Source organism: Triturus cristatus, chromosome 11 (assembly GCF_964204655.1).
Source record: "Triturus cristatus chromosome 11, aTriCri1.1, whole genome shotgun sequence".
Classification (NCBI taxonomy): domain Eukaryota; kingdom Metazoa; phylum Chordata; class Amphibia; order Caudata; family Salamandridae; genus Triturus; species Triturus cristatus.
The window spans coordinates 974,241,322-974,268,521 of record NC_140594.1 but is presented as its reverse complement, the minus strand read 5'-3'; the positions used below and the strand labels follow the sequence as shown (position 1 = coordinate 974,268,521).

General features: G+C 43.2%; 1 protein-coding gene across 3 annotated transcripts in view; it reads left to right on the top strand.

Moving 5' to 3' along the window:
* LOC146785771 (phospholipid scramblase 1-like) overlaps positions 1–27,200 on the top strand; it is a 201,642-nt gene that overhangs the window by 33,440 nt on the left and 141,002 nt on the right. The window contains exons 3-4 of one of the 3 annotated variants that reach the window (XM_085635030.1): positions 3,858–3,962; positions 9,396–9,489. In XM_085635030.1, coding sequence (XP_085491156.1) covers positions 3,858–3,962; positions 9,396–9,489 — 199 coding nt within the window. Of the gene's footprint in view, positions 1–3,857; positions 3,963–9,395; positions 9,501–27,200 lie in introns of all 3 variants that reach the window. The other 2 variants (XM_085635029.1, XM_085635031.1) reach the window with 2 other exon arrangements.

Here is a 27,200-nt window from a genome sequence, read left to right as displayed (position 1 = left end):
AACCGACTCATCCCCTACGCAGCAGTAGGGACCTGGCGTATCACCGTTCTTGCATGTAAGGAACTGATGCATCACCTTCGCTGCAACACTTTCATTGTATAGAGTTACGCATCTTAAGGTACATTGAATTCAAAGTGTCGCATTTTAACAACTAAAGAGAACTAAGCTAATTCTACCAATTTAAGTACAGTATTGTGGATTTTTGTCGATTGTGGTCTTGTGATTATTCTATATAAAGAATACTTCTTTTTTATATAAAACTTGTGTGGTGTCCACCTGTAGGGTTATCACTTGGTTACTGTATGTGTTCACAAATGATTTACACACTGCCTCTGAGATAAGCCTGTCTGCTCGTGCCAAGCTACCAAGGGGTTGAGCAGGGGTTATTTTAGGAGTGTACCCCCTTACCCTGACTAGACGCAATGGTCCCTATTTGTCAAAGGTACCTACATCTGCCAACTAGAGACCCCCCAAATCTAACAACCCTGTTAATATTTTCTTAGCATAGGCTTAAAGCAAAAGTGGCATTATTTATTATTATTATTTTAAAGCATGATGCATAATGTGAAATGCGACCTAGGCATGCATTAATTTTGTTTCTTTCGAAACACAATGTAAAATGTGACTTAGTTCTCTCATGTATTAGTTAACATTAGTGCACACATGCGCCAAGCAGTTTCCTTGTGGTTCATGTAACTTGCATATTCGTTTTCATTACACATTGTTACTAAATATTACGGGGGTGTTTAATTCGAGTAGGTTTCTTTTTGCAAAATCCTGCTCCATCAACAGCAATCTTAAATAATTGCCTGAAAAATGATCTGGTGATAAGTACCTGGAATACTAAAGTCTACTTTTTGGGAATTGGATGGTTTGTTCCACCTGGAGTACGGGCAATGATTACATTTGAGGGGGTAAATCCAGAATTGTGGGGTCGCATTATTTACTAATTTTATTGAAAGAATTAAGAGCCAAGGTTGAACCAATACCTCCCTACATGATAGTCCTGTATCTTTGGATGGACAAGTACATTTTTCGATGTTTGAAGAGCAGATACTGAACAAAGTTCTAAAGCTTCCAAAAAAGTCTGTTCTCAAATAATTAGACTGAATCTAAGCCTTTACTCCTAGGCTACCCTAGCAGCATTCACTTTCTAATTGGCTTATCTATACCATCCTTGCACAAGCATTCAGCACTTATTCATGGGCCACTATTGAGGTGTATGAAATTGACTCTTGGGAGAATGGTAAAAAGCCGATTTTAGCGATCAATGTGGATTTTTACCGAGGGGATTTCAGTCAAATGTGCATGCAAAGAAGTTCATTTGATGAGCTTAGGTGAGGAGTTCATTTATTTTGACTCAAAAAGGTCCTGCTCCTTGACTCTGAAGTACCTGGGTCAGTTTAATGAAATTCCATATTTACAGGAATTCCAGGATAACAGATTGTGCTATCCGTCTGAAATGGATTCTACAGCAGTAGCACATGTTCAAAAGCTCAATTTTCAGCAAAGTCTCCTATTGCTATTAGAACAGAGCACAGATGTGGCCAATCTGGTGTAGGGAGTTGATGGATGGTGCTAAACTGAAGGAGTCCTGAAAGGCAAAAACATTATTCGGGATGACTAGATTTATAGCCACATAAGATGCTGCTGTTGCATTATTCCTACCTTTGGGAGTGTCTTGTTGAATTCTGTTTTTGTTCAGGGTTGGGGAGGGGATTTATTATGTTATGCTACTAGCTAAAAGACAATATAAAAGATTAGTGCATCCATGATCACACTTAATCAATACCGCTCCTCCTCCATTGAGGCACAGGAGCAAGAACACTCCGTGACATTGTAGACCAGGGCAATGCCCATTTTTAAACAACATAGCACCTAGTTTATATTAATTAATCAGAATTTGCAAATGAACTGACTGCTTTCCAATCTGCTTGGCAGCACTGCACTTGCTCACACATTGCAGCCAGAGAATAATCTGATTTCGCCCAATGTAGATGACATTGTTTTATGGGAATAAGTTTCAGGACAGCTCACTGCATGCATCAGTTTCAGGGAAGGGAGACCAAGCATTAGAATACACATTTGCATGAGATTTGGCTAAAATGTCATATGAGATCACTGACCAAATGGAAGCAACCAAGCTGCCCCACCTGTCCTCGGATGGCCCGAAGTATGATGACACCCTTGATGATAAAGTCAATTCTGCAACTCTCAAGCTGTATCTGTAGGCCAGCCAACCACTACCTTCAGCATGGCAGGAAGGAATACAGAGCAGTGAAGGACTCTGCATAACTCATGTTTTTGTGGGAGGCTAACATGGCCTCCGCTCACCAGCTATTCTGGTACATTTATTGCTCACTATGTCTTCCTTTTTACTGAATCATCATATATGTCACAGCACTACAACCACCATGGCTCCAGCTTATTGTAAAGGTCACAAAAGCACACTGCTAAAAGATGGCAGCAGCTAGCACTGGGGCTGCCTGATGATGACATTGCAGGTGGCACAAGTGGTGCAAATGACATCACAAATTCAAGACTTTGCATAAGGTGAGAATCAAATTTGTAATGAAGGAAACTGTTAATTTGTCAGAAAAAGTGAGTGCAAAACAGTTTCCCCACTAAAGAGTTATAATCTAATTTAAAAATAAATCAAGTGTATCAACAAAGTGGATGTTGGGATGTGCCTCTTACGTTGCAAGAACCAGTTCCAGCTGAACATGCAGTGTGGTCCAGTCCACAGAAGGAATCCAGTTTCAATGAGTGAAAATACTTCCTACCTGGTATATCTTGGCCATAGCAAACGGCAAATACTAAGAGAGTGTGACTGTAGTTTTTGTGCATAGTAACCAAACTAACAGTAAAATGTAAAAACCTTAATTTCCACATCACGTTTTACATTCAAAGATCAAAGTTCAATAAACAAAATATAAGGCAACTATTAGAAAACAGTCTTAAGTATCGATTAAGTGCCAATTGAGATCAGTGGTATAAAGCATGAGTCAAAAAGTCAATAAAAGCTAGAAAAATAATGCTATTATATTTCTAAGTGAACACTTCAAGTTAACCATGGCACCCGCTCTACCGGATCTATGAGTAAAGTCGGTCAACTATAAAGAGAAGGTTTTTCCCATTGAAAAACTTTATCTTCACTTTTAAAACAAATTGTAGTGTTGAATTGACTATCATTGTGGTTTTATCCTGCCATGGATCCTTGATGATAGAATGCTTCTTGGGGGAGCCCGAAGGTCTTTGCGGCCATCTCGTATGAAAACCTCCAAGAGTCTCGAGGGTCTGTGCCAACTTGCATGGTTGATTGAAAATGCAAGTTTCCTCCATTTGGAAATTTCCACTTTTGACCTTAGAAGATTTTTTTAGCTTAGCTACTTGAGTCACAAGATGATACCTAATGACTTTTCATTGAAACAGGACACCTTAACCTTGACAAATACCTAAACATCTGAAGGGTTTTAAGAACCTCAGACCAGTCAAAGGTTCTTTACACAATTCTGATTCTAAAGCAGCTTGAAAGCTCAAAGTTCAGTCCCCTCCCAGGTGGAAATAGTGGTTTCTGATTCAAAACTTAAGATGCATTGTCAGTGCCAATAGGTATTGCTTTAAAGGACTGTTACATATAATAATCTGTAGCCACACCGGTAAATAGCATGGGAATTAATATGTATTTATGTGAAAGCAAAGGACTGTAGAATTAAATTTGTGTAGGTTAAAAAGTTAGGTGACAATTGCATTGTCAAGCCAAGCTTAAAAATCAATGTAGTTTAATGATTGTCCTCCTCCCATCTGTGCAGCTGCCAAAGACCGACAAACAGTCCTTTATTTTTCCACTTTTGCAGGTAATAAAGCATCTGGTGTTCCCAATTATGGGCCCGGAGGACAATATCACCCAGGTGGCCAAGTTCCCCAAGGATATCAACCATACCCCCCTGGAACGTATCACGGTATTAAAGATGATCTAGGAGATGCAATGAAAGTTTTCTATGGGAGTGTTTATTTACATTTTCTGCTGGCAATGACAGTGATGCTATGTCTATTTCATATTAGAACATTGGACTGTGGAGCACTCCGTTGAATACAATGGAGTGCTCCAAGCTTCTACGGGCCGGTAAAAGCCCGCAAAGCAACATTCCAATGTTGTTTTACAAAGGCCTCTCAGAACCCGAGGGGATTTAAACCCCCTCGAACTCCGAGAGGCCTATATTTTATTTGTTGGAACAGTCTGCCCTCTAGTGGCAGAATGTTCCAATAGCCTTATAGCCCTCTGTAGTTGGGCAATACCTGCCATCAAAGTCCCACTGCCTTGTTAAAGGCCCTCACCTTCTGCTTCGGCCTTTAACGCTGGAGCAGGCCTTTATTGGCCGGTATATCCCGCTACGGTGGGCTATAAGGCTATATTAAATGTCTGTCTTGCATTTCTTTAAATCAGTTTTACGAATCTTCAAGACATTTGGTACAAACTCAGTCCATTCACCTAAATTTTACTATTTAATTGATTTGTTGATTCGTCTGGTGACGCATGGGGTGTTGTCAAAAAGAGGTTTTTGAATTCCCCATATTGATTAATAGAGCAATAACTGCTTCTCTTCCCAGACTACACTAAACATTGGATGACAAAACACTTGGCCAGCAATAGGTGTTTTGTGATTTTGTGCGACTGTTCAGTGATGTTTGAGGACTTTGAAATGCAAAATGTCCCAATTCCTAGAGCACAAGATATTGATGAAGATAGCTCTTTGTAAACCATCTCATGAACTACATTTCTGAAGATCAAATCTTATTTTTTGGCCACCTTTGAGGCTTATGGTCCAGTTTGGATGGCTAGAAAGTTGAATGCCAAAGACCGACAAACAGTCCTTTATCTAAGACACATTTACAGCATAACATTGTCATGTGTTTGCACCCCTGAAAATTCAAACTCGGGCAGCTGGATAAATAAAATGATTACAGCTGCAGTGGATGATATGTAACCCACAACTACTGCCCAATCAAAACCTACTCCTGTATCCCAACATGTGCCTTAGCTGAAGCCCCTCTCTAGGGATGCTCACATAATTGTCTGGCGACAGCTGCACTATCAAGCCAGGCCATAAAAATGGGAGAAGCAGTTGTACCTTCATTAAAAAATGTCTGAGAATATTCTAGACCAGTTACCTATTCCTCATGAGTGAAAAGTTGTGGGATGGGGCTTAGGAGGCACACATGAAGTACATCATGACATATCCTGTGTCCTGATCATTTTCCAGAACATAGGTGACAGGAATCTATGTTCCAAAGCAGATCAGTATTTCTGGTTCCACTTTCCTTAGTATTTAATTGATGGGGAATCGTACTAGGGTAACCTACCCCCAGAATCCTGCCCAAGTAAACAATATTTAGAATCCAAATGTCCCCAGGAGTGGGAGTAGGTTATCCACTGTCGGGCCTCTCTAGAGACCAAACCAGGACGTTGACTGGTTCGAGAGTTCTAACAAGTCAATTCCGAGAGGAGAATTTAGGTGCCATGTTCCTGCAACTTTGATATTGGCTTCATAGGGACAAGAGGCATTTCTTCAGTGCTTTGTGTTTTAAAGTTGTGTGCTTTCATAAGAGTGACTGAGCAGACGTACATAAACAAAAAGAAAATATGCTAGTGAAGGAATATGTTCCTCCTACCTTTAAGCAGTTTACACCTATATCCATATAATCGGATGGTGTACATTTATTGTGGTGTTTGCTTTTAAGCAGTTAATCTTCTAGGCTCTAGAAAATATGTTTCTTGGGTGTGAACACATCTTTCTGTCGGTCTAAGGAAATGAATCAATCCAACAAAATTAGAAATAATTTCCTCATCTTTCTCTAAAGGCAGCAGGCCTGCTTCATCTGGGGATTTGAAGCCAGGAAGTTCAGCAGATATTCCGGAAGTGGTAATAAACCTTTTCTGGGGCCCATTATCCTAGCCAAATGCCCAGTTTTAATATATAATACATGGACTTTTCTTCAAGTCCTTCTGTCTTCTTTTTCCTATCAAACTAATTAGCAGTTTTGGTACTATACTCTTTCGGCAACAATGATTACTTATAAAGTAGTTCCTGTACACGTTATCATAAGCGTCCTTAATTAACGTGCTGCATGTATCGAAACCAGCGGCAACGACACCAAGGAACTTTTCAACATCGTTAAGGACTTCTCCAACCCGGCTGCCAGTGAAAACAGCAACACACCCTCACAGGAGCTTTGTGACACTCATTTACTTTTTCCAAGACAAAGATTGCAACCATATAAAGAAACTTTGAACCCCGACCTACACCTACAGACTTCCTAGACAAATATGCCGCCACTGAAACTAACATGAATCACACACCAACCAGAACATCCTCTCCATCCAGGACACCACCTCCACCATGAAATCCATCCACTCTGGAGCTCCCACAGACCCATGCCCACATCACATCTTCAACCTCGGAAGGCAAAGGATTGGCCAGGAATTCACCACCCCACTCAACACTTCTATCGCCACCGCAACATTTCCAGATGCCTGGAAACATGCCGAAATAAGACCACTACTTAAACCCTCGGCCGACCACAGCAAACTTAAAATCTACAGGCTAACCTCCCTGATCTCATTCCCAGCTCAGGTACTGGAAAAGATCATCAAAAATCAACTCATGCCACACTTGGAGAAGAACTAGCTTCTCAACGCCTCCCATTCCTACTTCTGCCGCAATCACAGCACCAAAACTGCCCTGATCATAGCCACCTCGACCTCTCTGCAGCCTCCGACACCATATCCCACTACACACTGATCGAAAGACTCCACCATATTGGCATCCAAGGAAATGTGCTCAGATGGATCGCCTCCATCCTCACCAGAAGCTCCCAGAGGATCCACCTCCCAGTTTTCATCTCTGAACCAAAGGAGATCACCTGCGGTGTCCCCCAGGGCTCATCTCTCAACTCCGCACGCTTTAACGCATATATGACCCCGCTGGCCAATATCCTCCGATCCCCAGTCTCAACATATTTTCCTACGCAGACAACACCCAATTCATCCTCTCACTCACCAATGACCCCACCACCACTAAAACCAACTTCCACAAATGCATGACGAACTTCGCCGACTTTATGAAGAACTGCCTGTAGATGAACACAGACAAGATGATGTACTGATCTTTGGGAACAGCAGCAATACGTGGAACAACTCCTGGTGGCCATCAGACCTAGGTCCTGCACCCACTCCCTCCAACCATGCCTGAAACCTCTGAATCATCATTGACCACAAGCTCATCTTGAAATAGCAGATCAATGCTGTCTCCTTCGCCTGCTTTCTCACTCTGCGCATGCTATGTAAGAACTTCAGACTACTCCTACACATGAGACACAGAGTGACACAAGCCCTCGTCACCAGCCGACTGGACTATGGCAATGCCCTCTACGTAGGAATCGCCACACACCGTCTACAGAGACTTCAGACGGTACAGAATTTCACAGCCAGACTCATACTCCGGCTTCCTCAACAAACCCACATCACAACCCACCTCTAGAAACTCCACTGGTTCCTCATACAGAAGAGATGCAAATTCAAGCTGCTGACTCATGCACACAAGGCTCTATTCAACGAAGGACCTGCCTACATTAACTACTGCTTGAACTTCCACCTACCATCAAGATGACTACTCTCCACCTCCCTTTCACTTGCCCATACTCCCTGCTTCTACCGAAGCAGAAGTGGAAGACACTCCTTCTTGCACATCGCAGCAAAGTCCTGGAACACTCTCTCCATGCACCTCCAGACCATCACCTCACTTCCGGAATTCCGAATGGCCCTCATGACCTGGCTGTTCCAATTAAGCCTCTGGGGTCTGAAAGCGCCTGGATATCCTATTGTGACATTAGCCGCGCTTTAAAAATCCTGTTTGATCCAGTCCCACAATTCTGAGATTATTATCACAAAGTTGTCCACGTTCAAAAAGGATACATGAGTGAGACTTTGGCACACAGGACAGGTGCACATAATGCCTGTTGGAGCCGGGTTCCACGTTCTAGACTTACTCCGGAACCCCTGGCTGACAGTCTTTATTACCTGCTTTGCAAGTGTGGAGGGGAGGAAAATCATTAGTCAATTATACTTTACCATTTCCGATGACCCCAAAGGAACACAGACTCCTAATCCAAATATTTGTATAGTTATTATAAAGCCAAGAACAGTTGGACATATATAAACACCAAGACGAGAGTGTAAAGATGCATGGGGACTAATACAAAACCAAACCTACAATTACAATTTAAGCTGTGCAGCATGCACAGAATAACCAATTCCAAAATCAAGACACAAATGATTATAGAAACTACATCCAGAGCCGCCTTCATTGGTAAGCAGAATTATCATCTGTCCCTACACTACTTCAATTGTGACATCTCTAATTGGCATTCCCCAGGCAAGCTCTCAAAAGGTATCAGCATGTAAAGACTTCCTAAGAAGCTCACTCAAGTTGAATGGGTTGAGTAGCGTAAAGCTACAGAGCTCGTTCTAAGATGCTCTCCCCTCTCCAGATAAGGCCGAAGTCGCTCGGGCTCTGTCCCTATTCCCAATACAAAAGTCGAAAATGACATCACTTGATCGCCACGTCCAGTTGAGCTCTGCCTTGTAGGTAACTTTCCATGAAGTAATGATGCATCCTAACTCATGCTTGATAACCTTGGTTCCCAGACCTTTCTAGATACGGGAACATCCTCCATCATCAGCTCTGCTTGTTCAAAGGCACCCTCTCCTCCCTATGTCTTGCTAACTCCTGAAACAAAGATGTTATTTTAACTAACTAGTACAAAATCCTGCACCTGCAACAGACGTGAAAAGAAAAATATTCCAGAGACGCACAAACCCTAATGAACTGTTTCAATTTAAAGAGCGAACAGGGAGACACAAAAGTAAGCCTATCAAATTTGGCAAACATATGAACAGTGCACACATTTAAAATACAAGCATATGCGAGGCATTAATATACACACATTATATGAGCGTTTATATGAAAAATTAATTAGTCCTGAATGCACCTCACACTTATGATTCATCTAAACACCTACAACTACATTAATTCTTTGATTACATGAAGGAAATATCTAGCACTTCACTTACATGTTATTACAATTTACATTCTAATACCGTAATGTTAATACGACTACAGAGTATACGTGGATATGGACTAACCATGGTTATATTGCGCCCCTACAAGTAAAAAGTCAACGTTGCGCTCTATCACTAATCAGAATGTAACCAGTTTTGCAAATTTTTATAGGGAATAACACCATTGTGTTTGTACATAATTATGAAGGGATAAGTTTGTGATGCAACTTTTTAGTAATTAATAAACCAATAACTTATTTTTCCTCTTTTGCAGGTAATAAAGCATCTGGTGTTCCCAATTATGGGCCCGGAGGACAATATCACCCAGGTGGCCAAGTTCCCCAAGGATATCAACCATACCCCCCTGGAACGTATCACGGTATTAAAGATGATCTAGGAGATGCGATGAAAGTTTTCTATGGGAGTGTTTATTTACATTTTCTGCTGGCAATGACAGTGATGCTATGTCTATTTCATATTAGAACATTGGACTGTGGAGCACTCCGTTGAATACAATGGAGTGCTCCAAGCTTCTACGGGCTGGTAAAAGCCCGCAAAGCAACATTCCAATGTTGTTTTACAAAGGCCTCTCAGAGCCCGAAGGGATTTAAACCCCCTCGAACTCCGAGAAGCCTATATTTTATTTGTTGGAACAGTCTGCCCTCTAGTGGCAGAATGTTCCAATAGCCTTATAGCCCTCTGTAGTCCCACTGCCTTGTTAAAGGCCCTCACCTTCTGCTTCGGCCTTTAACGCTGGAGCAGGCCTTTATTGGCTGGTATATCGTGCTACGGTGGGCTATAAGGCTATATTAAATGTCTGTCTTGCATTTCTTTAAATCAGTTTTACGAATCTTCATGACATTTGGTACAAACTCAGTCCATTCACCGAAATTTTACTATTTAATTGATTTTGTTGATTCGGCTGGTGACGCATGGGGTGTTGTCAAAAAGAGGTTTTTGAATTCCCCATATTGATTAATAGAGCAATAACTGCTTCTCTTCCCAGACTACACTAAACATTGGATGACAAAAAACTTGGCCAGCAATAGGTGTTTTGTGATTTTGTGCGACTGCTCAGTGATGTTTGAGGACTTTGAAATGCAAAATGTCCCAATTCCTAGAGCACAAGATATTAATGAAGATAGCTCTTTGTAAACCATCTCATGAACTACATTTCTGAAGATCAAATCTCATTTTTTGGCCACCTTTGAGGCTTATGGTCCAGTTTGGATGGCTAGAAAGTTGAATGCCAAAGACCGACAAACAGTCCTTTATCTAAGACACATTTACAGCATAACATTGTCATGTGTTTGCACCCCTGAAAATTCAAACTCGGGCAGCTGGATAAATAAAATGATTACAGCTGCAGTGGATGATATGTAACCCACAACTTCTGCCCAATCAAAACCTACTCCTGTATCCCAACATGTGCCTTAGCTGAAGCCCCTCTCTAGGGATGCTCACATAATTGTCTGGCGACAGCTGCATTATCAAGCCAGGCCATAAAAATGGGAGAAGCAGTTGTACCTTCATTAAAAAATGTCTGAGAATATTCTAGACCAGTTACCTATTCCTCATGAGTGAAAAGTTGTGGGATGGGGCTTAGGAGGCACACATGAAGTACATCATGACATATCCTGTGTCCTGATCATTTTCCAGAACATAGGCGACAGGAATCTATGTTCCAAAGCAGATCAGTATTTCTGGTTCCACTTTCCTTAGTATTTCATTGATGGGGAATCGTACTAGGGTAACCTATCCCCAGAATCCTGCCCAAGTAAACAATATTTAGAATCCAAATGTCCCCAGGAGTGGGAGTAGGTTATCCACTGTCGGGCCTCTCTAGAGACCAAACCAGGACGTTGACTGGTTCGAGAGTTCTAACAAGTCAATTCTGAGAGGAGAATTTAGGTGCCATGTTCCTGCAACTTTGATATTGGCTTCATAGGCACAAGAGGCATTACTTCAGTGCTTTGTGTTTTAAAGTTGTGAGCTTTCATAAGAGCTCTTTGTAAACCATCTCATGAACTACATTTCTGAAGATCAAATCTCATTTTTTGCCCACCTTTGAGGCTTATGGTCCAGTTTGGATGGCTAGAAAGTTGAATGTTTCTTATTGCATGGTTAAGGAAGGTATTTTCCCTCTTATTTATCCCTGTGAGATTCGCAAACCACTGAACATGGTTCACGAAAATACTCATGGGGCAATGAGTAGGGAATGTGAGAAGACCTCACGCTTTACGAAAATAGCGACACAACCTAGAAGGATAGAAAATGATTCACGCCTTGGGGAAAAATACTTGGTAATCACCTGCCAATTATCACGTCGCAAATTGCGTTGCATTTGCGACTCGCTAATTGAAATGCACAAGTGTCTGAGACACTGTTTGCGATTCCCAATGGGGTCGCAAATTACATGCCTCATGCATATTAATGAGGCTGTCGCAAGTTGCAACCTCATTGGGAACGGCTGACACTCCCAGGGATGGTGGCCTGTTCGGGTCAGCAGACCTCCATATCTGGGACTACTTTTAAATAAAGCAGTTTTCTTCTTTTTTAAATGCAGCCCGTTTTACTTAAAGGAAAACGGGATACATTTAAAAAATGAAACTTTTCAGTTTCATTTTTTAAGGGCAGGCAGTTGTCACTGGGAACAATGCCTGCCCTTAAATATTTTGGCATGCATTCACAAATGGGAAGGGGACCCCTTCCCATTTGGGGGTGCTTTACCACCCTTCTAAGAAGGGTGGTCAACTGCGAGTGTTTTGCAACCGCAATTGGGGTCGCAAAACATTGTTACATAGCTTTAGGAGTAGCTATTAGGAAGGGACGCCCTTGGCCCTTGACTTGCGACTTGCAAAATAGGATTAGTACATGGGCCACAGGTTTTTTTTGTGGGCGCAAACGGGTCTAAAAACCATTTTCGCATGCAAAAACCTTTGTTCATCTGGCCCAGGATCCTGAGGCTTTGTGTTTGTGAAACACTTGATCACATAGGGACAGTAAGAACGCATTAACAAGCGGTTTCAAGCCACATGCATGACTCGCAAATTAGAAAAATAGATGTAATAAAAAATGCAACACTCAGGATCCCTAAAGAAATTCACGCGAGTAGGCGTGACATGTTGATACACTTTCTACCACTGCATGACTAAAAAAAAAAACAGTTGAGAGACTTTATGGGTATGTTATATCAAAAACATCAGAGCATTACTGGTCAAGGTTGCACATTCACTTCTGAAGGTATGTGTGTAGGAGTGAGGTTTCTGAAATTGAAATAGATGCCTGCAAGGTGCTAAATGTGAGCTGTGGTGCAATTGTAATGTTCATGGTTTGTTTCTCTGTAAGGAAGGGGATATAAGTTAAAGTGTAGTGGGGAAGACCATCAGAAGCAAAGTGGATTTGGTGCTGTCATTTTCTAAGTTCACTGCTTGCTTAAAGACTAGACAGCAGAAAGGATGGAAATTCAATTGGAGACAGATCTTGCATTAAATAAATCCACCATAATTGAGTGTTAACATGTGGCATGAATTTAGTTCCTCCACTTGTGCAAAATAGAGTGGCCTTATTATAAAAAGAAAGGCTGGCCTTCCCTTTGTTTCATTCTACACCTATGTTGTTTCCATACATTAACATTCTGCTACTTACTCTCAATGTAATGCCTCCCACACAACGCCTCAGGGGTGTAGGGCTATCCAATGTAAATCAATTGCATTGTTCTCCATACAGTCAAATTGGAGAAGGTGAAATGTAAAACTTACTGTGTTTGGTTAATTTACATTCAGAATCTTCCAGCTCTTGACCAATGTTTGGTTCGTTCTTCTAAAATAAGACCTCTGCTCCGCAGCATGAGTTTGTGGCCATTATACACGATTTTCCTCCCACCAAAAGAGAAGACCGTTTCCCACCTGCATTGTAAAATGGATGCTATGGTTTAACCTTTGAAAAAGCCTTTTAATGTGAACAATTCACTTATATTCATTAAAATGGAGTCACTTATGTACTAAAATAAAAAATAACCATTATTCGCAGTCACACAACATGCACTTCTACCTCGTTAAACTCTTAAATGATTTAAATAGTAAACAAGCGTTGGCAAACCCAATAGGGTTTGTTCAACATCATTGCAAACTCTGTGCGCCACATCTCTTTGCAGTCTCTCTGTACCTCCTTTTTCTGTTTAATTTTTTGTTTTTTTGTTCCTCAACCTCATAGTGCTGTTTTTTATTCTAAAGCTTGCAGTGATTGTGTCATGCAGCACCACAAGCTTGTGAATAAAAATAGGGCGCAGACACAGGTTGTACACAAAGCGACAGGTTGTACAGAGGAACATTTTAATAGTTTGTGCACAGTTGTACATGCCTGTGTGTGCATGTGTTGGCACATTAAAGCCAGACCAGTTGGATTTGCAAGTACTTCTTATGAATTGTCCTATTCTTTTCAGTTTTTACAAGCATGATACTGTTGCAAGTTTTAGTAACACTAAGGTTGAATGCTTCCAGAGTGACATTTTATGGTAACATTGACATCTGTTACTGGGATGTATGTGTTGTAAAACGGAGTTTTGTTGTTGCATGTGTTTGTGAATTCATGGCATCTGTAGTATTCTCTGGAGGAGGACTGTTTACTGTTTTGGTTCAATTACAGCTGGGATTGCCGCACTGATGCAGTAGACATTTCCGCTTTGTTTGTCTATGTAGTTTGTTACCAGCTTTTCACGAAGGACCTCTAATGAAAGGGAAGGAGTTTTCTGAAATAATTGAAGAATTTTGGAGAGATTCAAGGGACAAAGTTTCTTTGCTTTTTTTCCTCGATGAGTAATAGCGAGCTAAAGTTATGAGCTTGCTGATTGTGAGCTGATGAAGGATTCACAAGCAGAAGGCGGCTCTTTGGGCAATTTATTTGGGGGCTGAGGCTCCACCATCTTATTGCGTCTGCTATTTGGTCTTTATTAGAAGTGGTGGAACGGACTATCTGGGAAGTAGGAGTGGTATCCAAAATGGTTTTAGAGCAGGTTTTTACATTATTTTACCATTTTACATATCTTTTTGCATGGGAGTACATTCACAGTGCTACCCCCATGGGGTCTAGGATGTTGAGCTTGGGAACAGGTGCCATTACTGTATTTCCCTTTCATAAACGGGTGTTTCTTTTTGCCTACACATGGGGCACGGGACCCAAGCAATCCATTCTGGGACCTGACCCCCATTGTATGGAATAACCTTGCAGTGAATTTAAAGGGAATAAGAACATGCTGCTTTTTCCTCAAATTGGGTATTTAGAGATATAACCCGATCCCTCCATATTTAACTGGCATTCAGGTTTCCCTGGTTGAGCACTATGTACCCCCAAGGCTCTGTAGCCCTTGCTGCAGCAGATAGTCGAGTATTCGTGAAACCACCCAAATTATTTTTAAAGGATTTCAATTCATGTCGAATATCATTCACAAAAATTGATTGATCCACTTGGTTCGTCCTTATTGATACCAGCATTTCCAGAATACCATGCAAAAACATGTTTCTAACTTGTACCATACAGTTGCAAGCAGCTCTTTGATGGCCGTTCATAGCTCACTGAGCTAGATTACGAATGCAACTTATGTACTGCACAATAACAATAGGATTTCTGTGACAAGCAGTAACCTTCTGGGCAATGTAGATAAACTACAGTTCTGTGAGCAGCGTGATGCACGTGTTTTGCAGCAGGCATGTTAGCCCTCTGCACTACTTTGGATGAGTCAAAACTGCCTCTAGACAAATCTTAGATTCCTCTCCTGCAGGAATATTAATCACCAGAGATATCATGATACTTTTATTGTTGCTGAAATATGCTGGATTTTCAAGGAACTCTGAGCTTTTAAAACCATGACCTATTTCAAAACAAAGGGAGGCTGGAAATGAGTGAGTGCTGAGATAACCTTGGGAGGGGTTCATGGAGTTCTGCTATGCGGATCTCCACGAAGTGCAAAATAAAACTCTGCTACGCGGAGCTCCGCAAGAAGCAGAGTGCAGTGGATAAATGCTGTTCGCCGTGATTTTCAGTGCCAGGTGCTTGTCTGCACTGTGCAATCATCACAAACGGCACCATGCACTTCTCAAGCAGGCGCTGCTTCCTTTCTGCCACTCAAGTAGACTTTTACTTGAGCGGCAGCTTTCTCAATGCGAACGGACAGTTTCTCAACACAAGCGGTCGCAAGCATACGCGACCACTTGCAATGAGATCTGACCACCTGCGTTGAGAAATCTTGCTGGGAGGTTGATTTTCCAAGCTCGCCAACTTGATGTTGATGATTGCAAATGAGGAAAAATCTCGCCGCTAGGGGGATTTTCCTCGCTCGCGCTCACCAACTTGACATTGGCGAGCAAGGCAAAATACTCTGATCCGCAAAACGCGGAGTGTGGAAATCTCCGCAAACTCCGCGAGCGGAGTTCACCGCACAGACTTAGTGCTGAGCTGATTATGCTGACCTGCTGATTTTGTTACAGTGGCTGATATTGCAGCACTGCTGTAAAACGGTCCCTGAGTAACTAAACTGGCCCCCACATTTTCAGTCTCCTGGGGAAATGCCCAGTACAGCCAGTCCGGCCCTGCTCAGTTGGGGTCTCCAGATTCCAATGATGATTCCCTAGGGTCTCCTGTTTCCAGTAATGATTAAGTGAGGGTCCACAGAAGTAAAAAAGTTAAGAACCACTGGTCTAAAGCCGGGATCTATGCAGGATAAGTGCAGTGTGACAAGTAACAGAGGTGAAGTACGTACAGGAGATGACCAAGGAGACGTTCGGAGCAGAGGCGTTTTTCAGAATGTTGTGCTGGATGGGTGCATTTTAGACAGGCAGGCAGCACGGAGGTGTTCAGCAGAGATGCAAAGTATAGAGGTACGCAAGAGAGGTGCACAGAAGAATTTCAGCATAATAAAGAGGATGCGTGCCACCTACAGGGATTCCAACGTGCCTTCAGAAGGCATCTAGTTGGTTGCTAGAAAGCTAAGGGGTAGGGCATGTTCATAGAAACCAGTCCATGCGATTCCATGGACACGTGGGTGACCGAAACCAGAGGTTTGTAGACTTCATCTGGAGTCCTCCTACGGGCTGCTAAAGAGATCACTTGTCAGCGGCAAACATTCCAGTCACAAAAAAGCAGAGGATTGCACTCTGTCAAATATGAAGTGTCCCATAAGAGACACAGCTTGGACAGTATTCAAAGACTAGATTGTACTTTACTAACCTCACTGAAAACATACACAACGTTACACTAAAAAGCCCCTAAGGCAGGTTAAGCAAAGTTCCAGAAGCAAAGATAGTCCAGATAGAAATGAAAAGTCTAAGTATAAAGAAACCTTACAGAAGTCCAAGCAATGGGGTTTTGCCCAATATGCCTCAGATTTTATCACATCTATGGTGTATATATTCTATTATTGACTTTTGAACTGAACGGAAACATCTCTTCGGTGAAAATGCCTACTTTGTGTCAGAGTTAAGACTGGTATGAGTAATGCGCTACATTAAAATGTGCTGCAGACATCCCAATTAACAAAAAATAGCAATGCATCTGTTTGGATGTTTATTCACTGGCCTTCCAGATTTCAGCGGGGTAACTTAAAAAAAATCAGCGCTCTGCATTATACTAATAATAATGGCGACCCTCTATTTGGCTTCAGTGAACTGGGGAACAGCGAGTCCGCCTTCTCGCTACCTCATTTTGGCCCGAAAGTCATTCCAGTCTCCCCTTCAAGGCTTCAATCAGGTGCCATTACTCCTCCAGGTCGCTAGGTGGTGTATAAGTGACGTCTGAGTACCCGTGAAACTGTCTAGCTGCAGGCAAACATCGGGCTACTAGCACTGTAAAGAGAATGCAGTACACAGGACTTGTGCTGTGCGTTGTGACATTATCACACCAGGCACAGTGCTGGGGCTGATGCAGCTGCACCAATTAAAATAAGCCTTGCTGCTTTACAGGCAGAGTGAGGCAACCAGCGGTTAGGGACGTGTGAAAAGTTTGTAACAACTGTGTGATCTTCTGGAAATTGCTTGTAGCACAGTGAGTGGAACTGAGGTGTGGCTATAAAAAGCATAGAACAAGCACACTTTCCCAGGAAACAAAGTATGCCCATTCAAATTGTGTAAACCTGGTCCCCAATATATGGGCGGAGCCAAAGTCTCTCTCTTCGTGATGCTCACATAATTGTCTGGTGACAGTTGTGTTGTCTAGTCAGACCATAAAAAGTATGTTTTGGGAAATTAGTTTTGTATTCATAGTTTGGCACTTTTTATTGATAAAATGCTTGTTATCCAGTGCAAATTGGTACACAATTTCAGTTTCATAATGCAATAGTAGCTGGTGATATAAAAACTTTTTTTTTTTACCCAGTCATATTAGTTTTTTAGGTCTCGCCTGACCCAGCGCATGCGCTGGTCTGGCTAGACTTATTGAGAGGGCTCCAAAAAGTGCTACCAGGCCAGCCTAGAGCTACACTGCATGTGCGCGGGCGTGCGCCGCTCTTGACCACAATTACTTTCACTTTCGCGGCCGCACGGCCGCTTGGCGTAGCCAATATGTCTCGCTTTTGAGAACTTATAAGTATTTAGTTATGCAACTGTTGCATGGCTAAACACTTATAAGGTCCCAAAGGCGAGACCTATTGGCTATGCCAATGCTTGTTTAAATGGTGATTTTATTTCAAATCTCTTGCTCTAAAAAGGAGGAATATCAGCCCTGCTGCTTGAAATCTTATTCAAATGTAATCAAGCACCATTTTAAAGACTGGACACCAATAAATGTCTCGCTTTTAATGTAAAATTGTACTGAAAACTCATTTTGATTCGTTTAGTGTACATCCCTATGGGCCACTGTCAGATGTATCGAAGAGGGTGGTTGGAGATTACAACTCATGCCTTTACCACACATGTAATGCCACCCATTGACCATAAAATGTGTGACATTACATTGTGGACCTTTACCACAGTTTTTTGCGGGTATTTATAGTAATTGTGTATGTGTGCACACAAATGTTTATATATGTATACACCCAAATATATATGCATATATTTTTTTGCGAACCCCCACCCCCCTTTTTTAGGGTTTAGCTGTAGACCGCACATGCTGTATCTACTTTGTGGTCTTCAGCCCGCCCCTAGGCTTCCCTTTTGCTGGCTACATCGTCGTTCCATTCTTCATTCTCCCCATTTATCCATGGCATGCTTGCGTCAAGCCTCTTCCAGCGTTTAGCCCTCCCGGGCGGCAGAGCCCAACTACTCCCAAACATACTCAGTGGCCATTGTGGGGCATTGTTTCTGCACTAGATTTCTATTTCTTTAAGTGCTCTTTTCACGAGCGCTGGTTATGGGCTGAGCTGGGGACCGCCCGGCTCACTAGCGTTGCGCCATGCTGTGCACAAAAGGTATCCTGTTACGGTTACATTTTTGCTATGTTATCAGGAACAAAGACTGGCCACAAGCAGTTGGTGAAGCGAATTTAACGTTTTCCTACTCTCTCCAGTCACATGTACGGACTGGCGAGTGTATGAAAGGGAATGCGAGACAAGCCTTGTGGATTCACCCTTTAGAGCCTCCGATGAAGCGGTAGATCAATGGCCATCCATGAGGGTTTCATTCCTGATCACTGTGGTCCCACCTCATACCCGTTACCACATGCCAACAAGCGTTCAAGGCTAGTTGTGAAGGTTTGTACTGCATTTATTGGCTTACTCGTGTAGGTTCGAAACTTGTGGCACATGCAATAATCAGAATTTGCACATACCTTCAATGGTGTGTTTCAAAGCCCTGCAAGCGCGAATGCAAATTGTGAGAAATGCACCTCGAAACCTGGAGGTGCCAATTGCATTACAAATCCAAGCCAAATCGCTGTACCAATTGAACCCTTACCTACAATATCTGCCGTGAGGTGCATATCACAAGTTCGGATCTCGACTGACCGACCCAGCCTCCTGTCCTGTTTAATAGTAACAAAAACTGCCGTCATAAATTGATTGCAGTTCCTGGAGGCACTATATAGTGAGGCGCAAGCAACTATATAAACACAATTTATTATCTTTTAAGTGGAAAGATTCAGAATAATCTGTTAATATTTTAATGCGCACATAACATCAAGAGAGTCCCATTGCTTTTTCTGCTCTTTATACTAGTGAATTACGACTGCCATGCAAACACTAGAATCGATCTGTCGTTTCTCAACTAGAATCCAACTTGTTTTAAAGCTAGTACCAACACAGTGGTGTCAGACACATCGCCACCATTTGCCTTTACTTCTTTTAGGTCCCGGAGCCATGTAACACCAAAGGATAGTGCCTTTTGTTTAATTTTGAAAGAGCAAAATCTATACACTGTGTGAAGTAAAGTCTCCCAGTTCACTGTAAATCAGGCTGACGCAAGAAGTCATTATAGACAAGCATTTGCAATGCAATAGGTCTCGCATTACTGAATGTTTGAGCTATTGGCGTTGAAAATAATAATGCAACACCAAGGGGCACATGTATCAACATCTCCATTTGCGATTCTCAAATAGCGATTTTTTGAGAATCGCTATTTGAGAATTGCAAAACGGGATGTATTTAAAAAATCGCACAAATTTTGCGATTTCTTAAAATTCCTTAATTGCGATTAGCAAATTGTGAAATTGCAATTAAGGAATACCTTCCCATTAATTCCTATGGGCCAGGAGGCCCATAGCAATGAAAGGGAAGTCCTTCTCAATTTGCGAATCGCTATTTGCTAATTGCAAATTGAGAATATTTTCAAAGGTGCAAGGGTGTCATGATGACACCCTGATGCACCCCTGAAATCAGCATGTGTGCACATATGGCGCACATACATGCCCTAAGGGCATGTATGTGCACCACATGGCACTTTGAAATATGCAAAAAGTGCATATTTCAAAGAAATCGCAATTTACCACCAACTTGAAGTTGGTGGTAATTTGCGATTTCTTAAGGAGAAATCGCACTACTTGGGTGCGTGTTACACTGCATTTAAGAAATCGCAATTTGCGATTTCTTAAATGCTTACGCAAACTTAAGGAATCGCAAATTTAGCGATTCCTTAAGATTGCGAGGCTGAAATGCCTCATACATCTCCTTTTGCGATTTTGTATTCGCAAACGCTGTTTTTTTGCGATTCGCAGCGTTTGCGAATACAAAATCATTTGATACATATGCCCCCAAGAGCTTAAACTTGTAATGTGAGACCTATTGCATTGCGAATGCTTGTTTATTATGGATCAAGTGGACTGGGCTTTGAGGTCTGGAAAATAAGGAAATGGTTTTCATTAGGGGTCTTTTTTGTGACACAAGAAATACATTTTTCTTACACCATAACACAAAACTGGCCAACGCACAAGTCGCTTCCTTGAGGCTACTAATAGTGACTAATGTTAATGCACATTCCTGTTTATGAGATAATCAACATCCAATTCTACAATGAGGTGAATTTCCGGATATTAACAAACATAGCAAATAACGGCATTAGTGCTTTAAATAACAGACTCTTATTAATGAGAGAAAGGTAATGTTCGCAAATGTTAAAAGGATTCTTGTCAATTCATCATGGCATGATGACCGCTGTGGTCTAATAGTGCGTGGTCTAGTAAAGTATACCGGTATAGCATTTGGTACCGGCTTTGGCCCCGAGGAAGTGACTTGTGTCGTGAAACATGTGTTGGCCAGTTTTGCGTTGTGGTTTAAGAAAAAATGATTTCTTGTTTCAAATAAAGACCACTAATCCATCAACGTTATTTAGCTCACTTCGCCACCCCCAGTTCAGACCCAGCCATATGGGGAAGAGTTGCCACACTGAAACCCACGGTTCCTTGGCAGGTAGCATGTGGAAAGAGCAAAGCCAGTCTCCGCTGAAGGCTACCAACCCCATGAGCAAGCTGCAGGGCAGTCTGAGGGCTCTCCTCCCACAGGCATTGCTTCTCGCTGTTATATTCTCATGTGGAGGTCCGTGGGATCAGCCAGATAGGTCACTGAAGACATGTCTGTGGCATGTGATGGGCGAACTGGGGCTTGCTCCAGACACCGTCCTATGGGTACTGAAGACATGTCTGTGGTATGTGATGGGCGGGCTGGGGCTGGCTCCAGACACCGTCCTATGGGCACTGAAGGCAGGTCTGTCGCATGTGATTGAGGGGCTGTTGGGATGAGATGGGCGGGCTGGCTCCAGGGACCGTCCTATGGGCACTGAAGACATGTCTGTGGTATGTGATGGGCGGGCTGGGGCTGGTTCCAGACACCGTCCTATGGGTACTTAAGGCATGTCTGAGGCATGTGAGCGCTGGGCTGGCTCCAGAGCTGCATACAGCTTGTTTTGTGAAATGTTTTAGGAGGTGGGATGTCCAACTGCCTCGTTCTGTCACATGACATTGCATCCTAGCGCCCTCCTCTCTGAGGCACTGAATAATGCAAAACACCAGTATTACAGCTTGCTGCTGGGGGTGTCTTGGGGCTCAAAAACCCTAGCAGAGGCCTGTTAACATGCAGGTCTACCTTGGGAGCCTTTCATCCTCCCAATCTCGATTAAGCGTCTGCCGTCGAACTGGGTAATAAACAACACCTATTCTTTACACTGTTGCTAAACTGTGGCAATAACCTTGATGTAAAAAATATAATTCATTATAAAGAGGATCGCAACAATATAGGTAATTATTATTATATTAATAATTATTGTGGGCATAGCTCACACTGCTCACTGAATAGTCTCTCGTGATCATTTAGATAGCAAGAGCCAAAAACGCCAAACTCAATAGCACCCATATGAGATCGACCTAGTAGGGATAACAGGCTGACCTTGCCCGGTCGGGTTTTAGCGCGTGGTACGTTTGTGAATCCAGAGCTGCCCCTATCAGGGCACCCGCCATCTTGGATGAGCTTGGTAGAAATTCCAGTTGTCGAGTTGCAAATGGCTTCTATCGGACCCAGTTGCCTCACGTGGGTTCTAGGACAGTAAAGTACCTGTGAAGAACGCAGCACACACGAGAAGGGCACTTAAAACCTCCATCGGAAACCAATAAAAAGCATTATAAAAGAGACCCACTTCTGGAATCCACCTGGGGTCCACTGGGAAGCAGTTCACTGGATCTCCGAAAGGTTGCAGGGCAGCCAGCACCTGGATCCAGCGGTCACCAGTAGTAACTGGGCAGCAGGAACTTCCTCCAGAGATGTTAACACAGCACAGTCAGAGGGCAGACTAGGTCATGTCAGGCCCGGGCGAGATTTAGTACGCAGATTGTTTTGCATACATCTCTTTTATTCAAATAGATAAATACCATAGAACTCTGGGGGCGTGGAGGGGGGGTTTAGGTCAGCTTCTCCTTGAAGAACCGCGTCTGTCAGCAGCAGTGTGGAACTCCACATACAGCGCACACAGAGTACCAAGGGAAAGTGACAGGGCAATGCATGAAGCACTTGGGAAGACCCGTGGCAGTGTAACCTTCTAGACGCTAATATTCTTTATGTAGGTCTCTAAAGTTTATCACGTCTGTGAAGGATTAGCTCACCCTGTGCAGTTTTGTCTTTCCATCAACAGAACTACAAATCCCAGAAGCAATTTTTTTTTGGGTTGAAATTTGCAAATTATGCGGCAGATGATAGATTATGTGGCAAATGCACAATAATGCTTAAAACGCCACCGCTGAATAGCATAATTGGAGCAGTATATAAACAGATTCCACCTACCTCAGCGACGACTCCATGAACCCACGCAAACCCGGCTTCAATGGTTATGAAACAGATTCGCCAATATTGGGCTGTACAAACATCCTGAATCATCGGGCAACTCCCGCGCCGCAGTCACCACACTGTTATTAAAATAATCCGCAGAACCAAAGCAGCTCTTTTGGTACATTTGAGATTAAAAAACTGGCTTTGTCTTTATTAAAATATAGAAAACCCGAAACGCGGCCGATTTCCAAAGAACTGCACGAGCGTAACGTCATGTTTTCTCATACCGCGGCTTCTACGGGGGTAATAGGTATTTTTTTCCGCACATTATGGTTATTGTAAAATAACGTCCTACAAAAATATATATATTACAAGCATTGGCATAGCCAATAGGTCTCACCTTTGGGACCTTATAAGTGTTTAGCCATGCAACAGTTGCTTAACTAAATACTTATAAGGTCCCAAAAGCGAGACCTATTGGGTATGCCAAGCGGCCGTGAGGCCGCGAAAGTGATCGGGATCGCTATCAAACATCAAAGCGGCTGTTCGGCCGCTAAAGTGAAAGTAATCCTGGGTAAAGCGCGGCGCCCGCGCACATGCACTGTAGCTCTAGGCTGGCCTGGTAGCACTTTTTGGAGCCCTCTCAATAAGTCTCGCCAGACCAGCGCATGCGCTGGGTCAGGCGAGACCTAAAAAAAGAGCAAAGTTTAGGGTATGCAGGCCGTTCTATTTTTATGCTGCTATCCTAGGCTTTTCACCTCCCGTCTCAACACCTCTATGAAGCCAGTTACCAGAATGACCTAAAGAGTCCTCGGAAAACCCCCAGTTCCAGGTCTTCACCGAGGAAAAAAGATAAATGTGGAGCTTTACTGTAGCCAGACTTTATTATGAAACTCACTCTTAACTTTATATTTTTATTTGAAGAGTGCAATCGTATGACTCATTTGCAGCAGTATGTTCATTTCCAAATGGAAATCATTACTCCCGAAGCAGAAAAAGCATTGACATAGCCCATCGGTTTCGACAATGCGACTGCCTAATTTCAGAAATGTTCTGAGAGATGTTCGGGAAAATCCCCTGCCCTGAGAGTGACGGAAGCATATTTTGGTGAAAATTATCAAGCATGAGTGATAATGTATAAACTGCCAAAATACACAATATGACTGTTCATCTATCATTAAGCATGATGTAGTTTTAAACAAATTGATCATTATTTAGTATTTACAGGCTGAGGAGCCTTAACCAATATGCTTGCCATCAGCTCTTGCCGCCTGGAATTGTTTATTCAAAACAGTGTATCTTGGCGGCTTATGCAATATCACTCGTGCTTGATAATTTTTCCTCAGATATGCTTTTGTCGCTCTAAGGGCAGGGGCTTTTCCCGAACATCTCTGAATTTAGGCACTCCCATTGCCAAGACCAATTGGCTATGCCAGTGCTTGTTTCTTTAACGCTAACCTGCCTTTACCTTCTAACCTCCCCTGAATGCTAAAATCCCTCTTACCCCCCTTTAACTCTACCCATCTCTAAACCCTAAATTTACCCTTACCACCCTTTACCTGCACCTTTTGCCCTGGTGGTCTATGGTTCTGGCTTCCTGATTCATGATAGTGGTCCCACCTGTGTTCCGTGATCAGAAATTCATTCCAAACTGGCACAGGGTTGCAAGGAAAAATGTCTTTCCCTTCCCCCTGCATCTGCAACTTAACCCCCCCCCCCCCCCCCAGAGGGATGTACCTGTAAACGCACCCTATTCTTGGATGCGCTGGAAGCAAATAGCTTCCAGCGCATCCCCTGCTGCATCTAATGACGTCAGAACACCGTGAGCGTGCCACCATTATCAGATCACAAAGGGGGGGTTGGGGGTGGATCCCGGTTTGGGCCCGTAGATGGGCTGCCCACAGGGGGAGCGCTAGAGCTCTCCCCCCCCCCCCCTTCACTGTGGGTGGGTGCTAGGATGAAACGGTCCGACCTCCGAATACAAACACCGTGGCAGAGGACGGAACCGCTCCGTCCATAGCACCCAAGGGGTTAAAATGATCTACTCTAACATTTCTAAAGAAAAACAATTAATTAATGTTCTAGCTAGTGAAGGTATCGCTCCTACAATGAAAAGAACAAAAAAGCACATTTCGAAATCAACATTGGTAGCAGTAGAAAAGCTTCTAAGCTACGTGAAGCCTGCTTGCAGTTAGGACAACATTTAGGAATGCACCTTTGGTTGACGTGAATATATTGTAAGGTAATGATACTTCAATTGCATACAGTGTGGTTTCTTTATAGGTATTGTTAGTATTCAGGTGCTCTTCTGAATTTACAGAACTCTTAGAGACCTTTGCTTCTATTTTTATGAGGCGTTTATTGGTAATATATGCAGTTTTTTTAAAACCTATTTGCTAGGAGTAGCTCAGGTGGTAGAAAGTTCCTACCGTCAGATTATAGTCGTCCTCAGTAGGACTGGATCCACTGGCTCTCCCTCGACAGAAGGAAAACTATGGCAGGTGAGTATTAATCCTAGGAGTTTCCCAACACCATACACCACAGGAGTTTGGTGAATGGAAATAGCTTGGGTGTCCTGGGCGGTCACGGACTGTCTGATTGTGCTCAGAAACCTTTGTGAGTGCGCTTCAGGAGAGAATTAAAGAGAAGTAGGCACTATATGCAGCCTGTTTTCCTCAGTCTCTCCCCCTGTACTCCCTCCCATACCCGCGCCCTCGCTCCAGGCTCGCACGCAGGTACACACCTGAGGAAGCCACTCTCCTCCTAGAATGTGGCCGGCGTCAACGTCCCACTGGTGGCATCCCAAAATCTCTACGGCGCTTCTCTCAGCCATACCGTCCTCCGCTGGAACAATCGTGTTGTGAACCGACATGCGATATTCGTTCAAAACATTCCCGAAGTTCTACCTTTCTTCTTCAATAGCGTTCCTCAAAGCGTCCTCGGAAATGGTGTAAGCTCCTTCTTCCGGGGTCTCAAAGAACCACAATGCTTTTTCATATCCTGCTTTAACCCCTTCGCCGCGGCAGGAATTCCGCCGCGGCGCTGGGGGGGTTTGGGGGCAGTTGCGGGTCCGCTGTGCTCGTGACGGAACCACTCCGTCACGAGTCACGGTTGAGCTGTGCTCATGACGGAGTGGTTCCGTCACATCTCCGCCCACTGCGCTAATCACCCGCACAGGCGGGGAATTAGCGCCGCGTGGGCGGAGCGGCCGCCAACGGCCGCAGCATGACGGAACCACTCCGTCATGAGCACAGCGCAACCGTGGCTCATGACGGAGTGGTTCCGTCATGAGCGGGGAAGGGGTTAAAGTCCATGTTTCCCACTCCTCCTGACGGCCGCTCACCCTGCCCAAAGGAGAAGGGATTTTTAAAGGAGCTCGTACAATAACATGTTGCCTCTGTCTTTCCTTTACTCTCAGGGGAACTTGTCTCATGCTTGAAGAGGGAAAAGTGTGGAACACCCACCTGGTAACTCCCCAGCTTCCTGGCAGTATATATCCACACATTAGAACACCGATTAACAAATGATTAGTAAAAACTATATAGCATTAAATTTCGCTGCTCCAAAGGTTATGGTATGCCATATATATCCAACCATAACCAACATTTTAATGTGACTCCATATTTCCGTTGAGATGGAATGCACCCTATTGGTAACAGGATCAACCGGTTTTATCAAGTATCCAGCATGCAATGCAGGAGCACAGGTAAAATATTGTTTATTTAGGCACACAAAGGCTCCTTAGAAGCCTTTCAAAGGAGATTATGGCTTAAAATAATAGATGACAAATTTACAATGAAAACACCTGATGCAAGTTGTGTACTGTGCTTCTCTATGTACAGTGCAAACACAGATTTTCCAAGAACCTTGCCACTAGAACTCTATTCTTGTGACAGCTGGCTTTTTATAAGGTGTAATGAGCCAGCTGGCCCCCCATCATCACACCCAGACCCTTGTAACCTGACGGCTGGGCGCGGCCAGTAGGTATGAATAAAAGGGACTGTGTCTGTTTGTCACTTGTCAGTCTCATAATGTATATTGGAGTGTTCATGTGTTCATTTCTGTAGACCCCTGCCTGCCTATACAGCAACCTAGGGCCCAGCTCAAGCACGAACTGAAGGAGATGAGGCATATACAAAAATGTAAATCTCACTTGTTGTAGATCTTGTACAGTCTGCATAGCTCTCATAATGGAGAGAGCTCTGAGTTCCATCTGGTTTTTCGCTATATAAATACACAAACATGCGTTCCTAAAACCACTTACATGTAGCGGTGTATCACAGTCTATAGTACCAGTGCCCATCTCGCATCCAGTCTTTGTTTTCTGGTGGCTTAGCTATGCGGAAAATGTCATCAGGGGAATGGACAGCGATTGGTGGGTTGGGCAACTTGACATCATTCCAAGAT